This window comes from Jatropha curcas, chromosome 5, assembly GCF_041381405.1.
Source record: "Jatropha curcas cultivar XTBG-Jc1 chromosome 5, XTBG_Jcur_1.0, whole genome shotgun sequence".
Taxonomy (NCBI): domain Eukaryota; kingdom Viridiplantae; phylum Streptophyta; class Magnoliopsida; order Malpighiales; family Euphorbiaceae; genus Jatropha; species Jatropha curcas.
Window position 1 is genome coordinate 20259583 of NC_143155.1, and position 12063 is coordinate 20271645.

General features: G+C 28.3%; 1 protein-coding gene across 1 annotated transcript; it reads right to left on the reverse strand.

The window, feature by feature from the left end:
- Positions 1–6674: 6674 nt before the first annotated feature.
- LOC105641859 (uncharacterized) lies at positions 6675–7653 on the reverse strand. The gene has a single exon (XM_012226486.4). The coding sequence runs from the start codon at positions 7503–7505 to the stop codon at positions 6825–6827; it is 681 nt and encodes a 226-aa protein (XP_012081876.1). The 5' UTR covers positions 7506–7653; the 3' UTR covers positions 6675–6824.
- Between the last annotated feature and the right edge of the window lie 4410 nt (positions 7654–12063).

The following is a 12063-nucleotide window of genomic DNA, read 5'->3' on the forward strand; positions in this document are numbered from 1 at the left end:
AAAATCAAAGAAATAGATTAAAAATTTTGTATCTGATGAGAGAGAAAATTACTCAATGGAAATAAAAAAAATAACTACTCTGATACTGTGAGAAAACTCAAGATTTACTGTGACAGAAGCTAAGGTTTAAAAAAATTAGGCACTTGTTTATTTCATTAATATTATTACCTAAATTAATAAAATTATAGTTGTATTAGCAATATTATTCAAATCAATTAATATATATGGTTATGATTAAAACACCATAGCAATTCTCGACTAAGTTAGTTTATTTAGAGGAATTAAATTTTAATTTCCTCCAATAATTCAATTATTAACATTAACGAGAACAATATTCATACTTAGACATTGTTGATCACACTTAATACATGTTCATTATCATGCAATCTGTGAAGTTATTAACTTATCATTAATATTGTGATTAATAATTGAAAATTATTGGTGGAAGCTTTTTTTTTTTTTTTTTTTTTTTTTGCTAGTAAATGTGATTTAGGATTTATTTAATTTAATTGTTCAAAAATTGATAGTTGGAACGAGAAGAAAGGCTGATTTTGGACTTTCAACTTGGTACCCAAAATCAATTGACCCATATTTTAACTTTTAAGCCAAATTTCTCAATTAGTTAGCATATTACAGCCAAATAGCTCAGACATTCAGCTAGTACGAGAGCGTAATTCACACACAGTCAAAGAATATTTTTTCTTAAAAAAAAATATTAAAGATGAAAACATTCTATTAACATAACTACAGTTAAATGCTACCTTTGTTTATCAAAATTCCTAAATTATCAGAAATCAAAGCCCCTAACACTAAAAGAAATCCTTAATCAACGAGAGAATGAGGATGAGAGATCAAGGAAGCTCAGTTTCTAGAGGTCGATATTCAAGCTCACCCAATATTCACAGTGATGGAGGTTCTATTTTAGAGTATGATTATGAGGGAGTGGCTCGATACTGTATATATGGTTTGAAACCTTGTTACACCCTTATCCACAAGCGGGTATATGTATTACAACCTTAAAAGACTTTACAAAATAAACCAGCAAGGAGTACGGTGAACAACCCTTCATTTATCATTAGGAAGATCGATATTAAAGCGTACAATGTAAAAAAAATAGCAAAGAGTATTGTTCGGAGCGTGCAAGATTAAATAACAACCTCTACCAATACGAGGGTTAAAGAATCAAAGGTATAGGACTATAAGAAGCCTTGTTACATTATAACCGTCCAAGCGGGTAAGTGTATCACAAACTTAAGATCTTACAAAAAAAACCAGCAAGTAGTACAAGGAACAACCCTTTAGTTATTACTAGGAAGATCGATATCAAAGCATAAAATATGGGCTACAGTTCATCAGACGTAGAACAATCTAATGAAACAATGTCGATCACATCACAAACAAAAAATTAAAAAATTTTGTTGAGTTCTTTCAGTTAACAAAGAAATAAAAAAATGTTTTCCCTCAATTACTTTTAGTTAACAAAGAAACAAAGATAAAGAAACTACTTACTTTCGATATCGAGAAGAATGAGAGAGTCACTATCAATTTCGGTTTTGCTTCAGAATATCAAAGAAAAATTTATTTGTTTCCCTAATTTGATGTTTACCACAATTGAAAGACACCGCTCCTTCATTGCTATGCATGTGCAAACTTCATATTACAAAAAGAGATAGCTTAGCTTATTTTTCCCTCTCAACGATAATATTTGGTAACTGAATCGTTGGTGTGGAGATTCAGTTTTGAATTTATTCTCTCACTCTCTTTAGATTTTGATTATATTACACACGCGCTAATCAGCTGAATGTCTTAGCTATTTAGCTGTAATACACTAACTAAAAGAGAAATTTAGCTTTAAAATTAAAATATGGGACGATTGATTTTGGGACCAAGGGCCAAAATGAGCGTTTTTCTTTGAAAACAATGAGCGAAAATTATAGTTGACAACTAGCGGTTGTCAATCTATATATTTATATATTTGGTAAAATTTATAAACAATTACTTTTAGATATTAAATAATTATTGAAAGCAAAATTTATTCTTAAAATATTATTATTTTCTTTGGGATTATAAATGCTTTTCCTTCTTTTTTCCTTATAAATATTAATAGTATAAATTTTCTAAAGTAAATTAAAATATAACATATAAAATTTAATGTAAAAAATATAATTTCGCTATCAGTAAATTTTAATAAGAGTGATTGACTTCAAACGTAAGATAAAATAAAATCAACAACTTCCAAATGAAACTTTTCAAATTAACAGCTGCTGGATATCAATTTGATTAATAGTTAAACTTCCAAACAAAATACCCTTTCATATCACACCTCCAAAATTTTTATTTATTGGCAGATAATATTTTTAATTTTATTAATATAATCCTTAAAACTTAGGCTTTGTTTGGCAAAAGCGTTTGGAGTAGTGTTTAATGTTTTGATTGGGTTAAAACACTGTTTTAATTAATTATTGTATTCGATAATGTCGCATTTATCTTTATGTTTAGAGTTTGAGATAGTATTTTCCGAAACATTATTTTCATGAACGTTTAGTGACGTCTATGCCTATCACTTTTCTTTGACTTATTTTTTTGTGACCTTACCCCTTTTTGCCTTTCTATATTAAACAGTTAATCAAACACTTATTTTTACCGAACACTTTTATTTTACCCGCTATATAAACAACTAACCACTAATAGTTAATAACTAACCGCTCACAGCTAATAAAATAGCTACTACAATAGCTAATATCACTAAAACCGCTAAAATTGCCGAATAGACTTTTAATATAATCGAGAGCTAAATCCAAGTTAATAAATTTCCCTCCAAAACTAATTCAGTTATACTAAATAAAAAGATCTGATCAAATATATCAACAAAGCTTAAAATCATTCCAAAAGAATAAGATAAATACCCAGACAAAAAAAAAAAAAAAAAAAACAATATCAACCAAAAAACAAAAAAAGAAAAAAAAAACCAAAAACAATATCAACCAAAAAAAAAAAAAGGTTTGAAGTAGAAATTTGTTGAGTTAAGAAAACAGCCACTGAAACGAATCCACTCACATCTGAAAATTTGAATTCAAGTCATAAAGGAAACCAACCTGATTTGAAGCCTTAGAATATATATTGTGCCTATATATATGTTTTCCCTTTGTGTAGGTATTAGTAAGATTACTCTCTATTATTTTCTAACAAGTACTTAATTTATCCTCCACCAAAATTTATATAAAAAGAATAAATAATTCATAAAAAAATAAAAATGAGAAAACTATAAAATGTTTTTTCTTGTCTTTGAACAACAAAAAAACCTACAAAAATAGCGAAGACGCCCTTAGATTGTTTAATTTTCATTTTTGAATTTTATTTATTTTATATGAATTTTTAACTTAATATATATAAAGATTCCACAACTAAGAGTGTTTTGTCACCTCATTTAATTTGTGAAATTGAGTTGAATTGATTTTCAAATTAATTACTGTTATTGATAGCCTAACTGATGTTTATTAATTCATTAAATTTTTTTCTAATAATATAATATTAATTAAATATGTGTACTTTTATTAACTTAAAATGAATACACGTATGCCACACCAGCAAAATTGTGCCATTAGTTATAATTATACAGCATAATAGATGTGTTCGGCGACAACTTTTTAAGTGGTGTTTAATATTTTAACTGGTTAAAATGTAAAGGCTATTTAAAAAATTATTCGGTAGTATAACATTTGAACTAGTTAGTCAAAACGTTAACCGCTACTTAAAAAATTATTTGGTAACAATTTAACAACTGAAATCAAAACGTTGATATTCAAGTGCATCAATTTTATGAAAATTGTTTTTGAGACAAATTGTTGAACCACATAAAACTTTTTGCTTCTTCTTGTTGTTTGATTATTTTCTTTTCATTGACTAAATTATAATACACTTGACATGATTTCGGGATCAGCTGGGGAATTCTTTAGCGGAGAAGCATGAGAGTGTAACTAGTCAGTGACTTGTTGGGGAGTGGTCCTGTCCTTGCTCTGTGCACCAGGAGTGACCATGCTTGGCTTGAGGACGATACCTTTAAAAAAGACATTGTTCTCCGCAAGGTAGAAAAACACCTCAGACCAAACCTTTTGAGCCACTTCAAAAGTCTGTCAATTTCATGTTCACCATCAAGCAAGATCTCAGACTCAACAATTGGGACAAACCCAATCAAATAAACAATAGCCACTGCAAGAATAGACTTGAAAAATCAGATGCATTTGATTTTATGTTGTGGTTATTACCTGAGAAATTGCAGCATAGCAAGGTAAACCCCAAGCTGCTTCTTTCACTGCAATTGCAGATCCGCGGTTGGGAATGCTCACCACAATACGCATTTTTCACATTAGGCAAATTAAATTGAATAAAATAGAGTGAGAAAATTTCGAATTAAACAATTAAAATGGTTATATATTTATTTATTTATTTATTTATAGGAATAAAATTTTAATTTCCTCCAATAATTCATCTCTTGACCATAATACTATACCTGAAGGATTTGAATGTTTATTTTATATTCAAATCTCACTATTGAAACATGTTGTGGGTCATCCATGATACATGTTCGTTATCATGCCATCTTATAGGTAGCCAGTTATTAATTCATTATTAATATTATGCTTAATACTTGAAAATTATCTGTCTAATCTTCCATTTTTCGACTGTAAATGTGGCTTAGGACATTTTTTATTTAATTGCTGTTGAAAATTAGTAGCAGGTACTTGGTAGCTATTGCTGATTGGTTGAGAACGGTTAGCCAATAAATATTATATGTTTGGTTAAATTTTATTAACCGTTTATTGTCTAGATTAGTTGACTATTGAAGACATATTTTATTTTTAATTTATTATTTAAATAAAAAATAAAAAATCAAATTAAGAAAATTGTAATAAATTTCATATACATTGTTTAACTAATTTTATTTTGACTTATAAATACTAGTAGTATACTTTTTCTGATATCAGCTAAAAGTATTTTTAATAACTACACAGTATAAAAGAAGATATAATTTTCATTATGGATAATAATATGGCTACGTTTGGCAAAAGTTTTTTAAGTAGTTTTTTTTAGCGTTTTGACATAGTATTCAATAACATAGTATTTGAACTAACTCTTAAAAGTTAATATAGTGTTTTATAAAAAGTTAACCTTTAGCTTTTGGCTGTGTTCGGCAACAGTGTTTTAAATAGCTTTTAGCGTTTTAGCCAGTCAAAACGATAAATATTATTTTTTAATTGTGTTCGGTGACATTGCACTTGAACATATAACGTTTTATAAAAAGTTAACCCATGTAATGTTTAGCTTTTATCGTTTTATGAAAAACTACTCAAACAGTGCTAACAATTAAACGCTATTAAAACAACTAACAGCTACTAAACAATTAATTTTACCGAACAGATTCTGTATAAGAGTAATTAAATGGACATCAAATAAAACTAAATTAGTTACAAATAAATGGGAAAAAATTACACTTTTCAAATCAACAGTTGTGAAAGGTTTAAACAACTAATTGCTATTGATAACTTTTATTTATTAAATGGTTAACCAAATGGTTGAAGACTTGAAGTTCAAACTATTATCACTGTAGCCTCCAACAAGGAAGATTTCAACAACTACTCGCTATTTATAATTTTTATTAGATTAGTGACTGGATATATTCCTTCACAAAACCATAACAATTTTCTAAATACTCAAAATTACTTACCTAAATCGGGTTCATAGTCACGCTTATGGATCAAACCAATGACAGTAAAAATTTTTTAAAAAATTTTCCGATTTTATTCTTCTTTTTCCCTAGTGTACAATCAGAAATATCTTTGTTTTAATAAAAAACTTTATTTTCTCATAAATCATTTACAATTAATTTTGATTTTGAAGGACCTACTAACTCTCCAGTGACAATAAATAAAAAATTCACACAACGTATAAATTGTTTTAATTAATTAAATAGGAAAGACACAACACATGCATCAAACTGCTTAATCAAGATCATTTAGCTTCTCCCAAAAGGCTAACACAAAAATAAGACACTATCATATCACTCCTTATAATTAAGGGTAGTTCAAAAGTCTACATGATGTAAGAATTTTTCTGTCTAATGCATGTTTTATTTATATATAAAGAGAAATAATATATTTGAAAAAGCATTCTGACTGACATCACTGTTTTATTCTCGGAAGATAATCGGCCAAACAAACTTTCCGGCCAACCTTCACACTCCATGGGTCTTATTATATAATATACATCACTATATGGTTTGTACGTAACCAACTGTTATGATTATTCCACAAATTTTTTTTTTTTTTTTTTGAAGGAAAAATCTCTATGCCCTTTTTAGTCAACAATATCCTAACAACTTTCTTTCCCCCTTAAATCATCTCATTGTACATAAATAATTATTTCAACAATAATTAACTCATAATAATGATTAGGGCTTGGTTGACACTACTCATTTCAATAACAGTTTTTGTAATAAAAATTTTAAAAAAATTGGATCTATGAATACAATATTATTGCAATATCATTTTTACGAGTCTAAAACAAATTTTGAAAACAAAATTAAAAATATGAACTTTTTTTTTCCAAATTAGTTTTATGCCGCATAAATTATAATGCAAAGACCGATATAATTACTTGTTATGTCGTAATAGAACATAATAGAATGTATGTAATCAAATGCATTTTTAGCACTAAAAATACTTTACGTTTTATTTTGTGTATTACAGATAATCTTAATTTTAAAACTGACATTAGCAATAACAATACCAAGCTAATGGTGAATCAGAAACTAGGTTTTTTTATCCCTAATCACTTATTACCTCATGATTAAAGCAGAAAGCAGCAGGGTCACCCCTATTAGCACCACTAAATGTGAAACCAAGGCCGGCCGGAGACTCTAGGGAGGAGGAGGTAGCGGTGGAAGCAAGAGGAGGAGGTTGCCATGGTGGTATGTGTTGATTATTAGACGATTGAAGTAAACGAACCTGCTTCTTCAAGAACTTGACATAACGAATAGCTTCATCTAACATAGAAGCAGTATCCATTTTTGTTCCACCAGGAACAAGTCTTTGAAGAATTCTCATCTTCTCACTTATTCTTTCTCTCCTATGGCGTGCTGCAACGCTCTGAGGATCATCGCTTATTCTTACATTTCGCCTTTTAGGTTTTCGAATTGTTGATGGATCTATGTCTACAGGCTGCATCGCTGCGATTTTGTACATCATTTCTTTCATAGCTCCTAATTCTTCTTCTTCTCCTTCTTCTTCTTCTTCTTCTTCTTTTTCTTCTGTCTCCTCCTGATAATCCTGTAAATGATTTTTATGGTCACCAAAAAAGGTTGAGATGGGTATTGAACTAGAAGAGAATGGTTTTTGATGTGTTTGGTAAGTATAAATAGGATAATATGAGTTGACAGGGATTTGGTCATGGAAGATTTGATCTTCCATGGACAATTCTTGATTTGAAGTGTGGTTATTGATATCCATGATGAATGATAATTAGGTTTTGTGGGTTTTCCTCAAATAAAAAGAAAAAAAAAAGAATTCAAGAGAGAGAGAGAGAGAGATGAGATATTTGTTTAATGAGAGCTTGAAATGGTTTCTGACCCATAGAAATGATAACTCATCACTATAAAAGTACATAACATGAAGTGTTTGGTTATTTTACTAATTAATCAAAGAAACTTTTAAGAGGTTTATTATGGAACTTGGAGAAATTTTAGGGCACATAATAAAGGATGTGTGTCAAAGTGAATTAGTTATATAAAATATAAAGAAAATAAATAAAAAAATGAATGATACAAGATTAAATAAATATTCTATAAAAAATGATAACCAACTCATATTTTTAAAAACCAATAATATATATTTTGTGCAATGCTGCATGGTGCTATACCTAGCATGGCTCATGAGACATATGATGCAATTTGGAAAAAAAAAATTAAAATAATTTGATAATTAATAAGCTAGGCTAGAGGGTGGCTGGACTATAGCTATACATGTCAAAATCAAGGGATGAGATTCAATTTTTTTTTTTTTTTTTTTTTTTTTTGTGACAAGGTCCCTATATTTATAGGGTCAAGAATTTTATCCAAGGTATGCAAGTAGCAGACTTTTGTCACATACTCAAAAAGATTTTCTTAGAATACTTTTTTAATAAATTGGGTTTGGAAAGGGCAGCAAGGGGCACTGAAATCCTAGCTAGGCTCCTTCTTAAAGGTTTAGTTTTGAAGATGATATCTTCTCTTTGTTTTGGTCAATATGGGCAGTGAAGGGTTAGTTTGCTTTTTGAAAAGTAACTTCTTGATCATTAAATTGGTGCCATTTTTATAGTAAAATTGAATTCATTGCATATGGGAATACCTAGCTATATATCTATATTACTCAATAAATTCTTTAGCCAAATTCCCATTTTCCTTTTTCTTTAAATATTCTTGCTTATGCAAAATCTACAAGAAACTAAAAATAAGAAATGATTCATGTCAAAGCCTCTTAACTTCCTTTTCTTCATTAACTGAGATTGGTTTGTTACCTTTAGAGTATTATTTGTCAAAATTTAAAGGCATGTTCTTCGCTAATCAAGTATATGGTCTTATTAGTCTTTCTATTTCTAATAGAAAATGTAAAGAGTGAGAGGTTTCGAGTTCGAGTTCTCTTCACTACAAAATTCATCACCAATTTTGTATATGTTTTTTGAAAGGAGAGAACTACTCCTACTGTATAGTCCACAACGTTATTCCAGTTCATTGGATCTCTTTGGATTTAACAATTATGTGCTATATATCATAACCTATGACATTGTTTTGGAAAGAAATTCTGTTAGCTACAAGCAAAATTGTTAATTATAAACTTTCACTTGCGTGTGATGCCTTTTTTTTTTTTCTTTCTGAGTATTGCAACAAATAGAATCATAATTTCTTTTCCCAGTGTTGCAATTAAAGTATCTATTAAGTTAATTCAGATTTCCATTTTAATGTAGACAAAGTCATCTATGTTGAGATTAGTGATCTTCGCAGTATATGTATATTAAAGCTATCGTGCAATAATAGAGTGAGATTGTAGATTTGAGGTCAAGGGATGTACTTACCTAACCCGATATATGGCTTCATTCATAGACTAAATCAATAAAAAATAATTTTTTTTTTAAAAAAACAATAATTTTTTTTACCATATACCGGAAAAAATGAATAAAATAGAAGTAATTTTTAAAAATTCTTATTTTTATTAATTTGATCCATGAATGAGATTATATATCCTATTTAGACAAGTCTAACCCGTCAAAATAAAGGTAAAATCTTGCACGATTCGGTATTTGTGAGGATGGCTTGAACTTTAGATATTTCTTTATGAGTTCAAATTATGACTTGATTTAAAAAGCTTGCAATATCATATTTTGTGAAATCTCTACGGATGGATATAAATATTATAAAATATTTATTTTTATTTGTTTGGTTTATGAGGGCCATAGATCCGGTCTAAATAATTTTAATCCTTGAAAAAAAATATATTGAAATTAATGTTCGAAGAGTTTATTTTACATTACAATTGAATTTTCTCTACTATTTTACTTGTAGACGTAGAATTTACCATTAATCTTGTCCATTTTCCCACGTGCTGCGCTTTAGATCTGAATGCTTGTTCTAGCAGAATTATTGTTTGAAATGCAATTAAAAAATATTACAATAATTACCAAAAAAATATAATAATTACAGTATAGAATGCTAATGTTTGCTTTTAATTAATTGTTATTCATATGTTATAAACTTATAATCATATAAGTTTTAGATAATCTTCAACCTTCTACATTTCTTTTTTTTTTTTTAACGGATATAATTAAAAATATATTTTTTTCGAATAAATTTCAATATCAAAGCAAAATAGTTTTTTTATCACGGATACACACGCCCTACTGCTTATAGATATGATTCAAAGAAAAGTTATTAATGGAAGTTTGGGTTAATTGAAGAAATATCAATATGGAAAATGTTTGACACATCATTGTCACCCTTGACGTATCAAGAAAATTAATAATCTCTAGTCATATAATTGAGATAGTACCGTCTAATTCAATCTAATCATCTTTGAAAAAAATATGATCAATCTTCTCAGTGAATTTAATTAGATCAAGTTAGACGTGGAGATTCAAACTAAAAACCTTTTACTTACATATTAAAATGAAATCCGAAAACCTTTCACATTTTTTCAAACCTAAGAGGTTGAGATAGCAATCAATCTAATCACTATCCTGTTATATATAAAAACTGCTATTCTTTATTACTATGTTGTTCCTTTCTTTTGTAGTGAAAAGACATATATACCCTTATTTGTATCAATTATCGTTACTGCATATATATATCTTTGTAAATAAGTTACTGCGTATATACATCTTTATAAATAAGTCTTACGGATTTTAGAACACAAAAGTTAAAGTATGGGGCTAATGTACTCTTGGAATTGTCAGGAGAAAAGATTTAACCTAATAGATGCATGAGCTGATCCAGGTTGCTTGAACCAAGAAACAACAAATAATTAATTAGCCTAATTAATTAAGTTTAGGTTTCTCCTAAAATCTTTCAGCCTTACACAGAAGTGCATGCAGAAGTAAAATTGAGAATCTTATAATATATTAAAATATTTTAGACCTTGTTCTCGAGAATTCAGATGCGATAGCGGAGATGTATTCTCTCTTAACCAGAGACACTTGAAAAGGAGTATTTTATCCTTCTTTATAGGCTTACCCGACGCGAATCCAGATTAATTGAACCAGTAGACTTGGATCACGGACGATTAAAATAAAAAATATATATATATCTATCAGACCTTAATCACCAAATTACGAATTTTCTTAACCTTAAGGATGTCATTTCGCATCCTCCTTGTTGATGGGTCATCATTAGATAGATAAAGCTTTTCACATATCTCACTTTATTGAACATAATTAAATTCCACCAGAAAAGAGCATATAAATAGCTAGTAGAAGGCATCATGAACAGAAGCCCCTCTTGCTGCTTTAACTCAGAATGATTGTTTTGCTTGAAAATGTTAATATCTTAGCAGTCTTTTTAGCTATATATGTGTATGAATACCTGTGGTTTTTTACTTTATTTTAAATAAGTGTAACACACATATATGTAAATGGTCACTTCTTTATGTATCTTTTCTATAATAAGAGATATTCTATAGTTTGCGCATGCACTGTATGCAATCATTCTAGGGTTTCTGTTGGGGTCTTCTCTAACCCCTTCAACACATGACGTAACAACGAAGAGCTACATGTATACAGTGCGCACTAAATGTTAATTGGCAACCCTTCATAAATAATATTTTTCAACGTTCCAATAGACTGTAGTCTGATTAATCTTCTTATGTTATGGAGAGTTAAAGATATAAAGTTTGAATTCTCTCTACCGTATTAGTTATTAGATATCATCGATTTAGTGAATATTATTCAAAGGGAAAGGCTTTCTTATTTTATAGTCCATAATGTTATTTTGATCCATTAAACCTCCCATAAAAAAAATATTTAACAAATTAATTTTGATATCTAAGTTGATCCATGTATATGTATACACCTATCATAAAAAAATTAAATAATTATGCATGTTGAAAAATGAATCTCACATTAAGTGATAATGAAATAACCTAATACTTATTCATTTAAACTCATTTCACTTGGGATGATACTGTGTGCTAATTTATAATATCCAATATTTTTCTCCCATAAATTTTATTTATATTTTAAAAAAATATATATACAAATTAATTTATCCTCCAATATTTAAAAATCTTGCTCTATTTTTATTTTTGGCCTTTCTGAAGGTGAATTATTTATAATTATTGGAATTGAAGAGGATCTTAATCTCTTGAATCATGACATCTTTCCCTTAAAATTTTGATGTTGAAAGTCATAATAGAGTAAAGTTTAATTTACTTAGCAATATATTTTTTTCAAAAATTAAAATTTTGTACAATTTATTTTTAAAAAAAAAAAAACAGAAGGCCTTTTTTTATGAAAAATAATTTTTAATATTTTTAAATAATAAAA

Excerpts from the sequence above, each read along its gene's own strand:
- LOC105641859 (XM_012226486.4), bottom strand. The coding sequence starts at position 7,505 with ATGGATATCAATAACCACACTTCAAATCAAGAATTGTCCATGGAAGAT.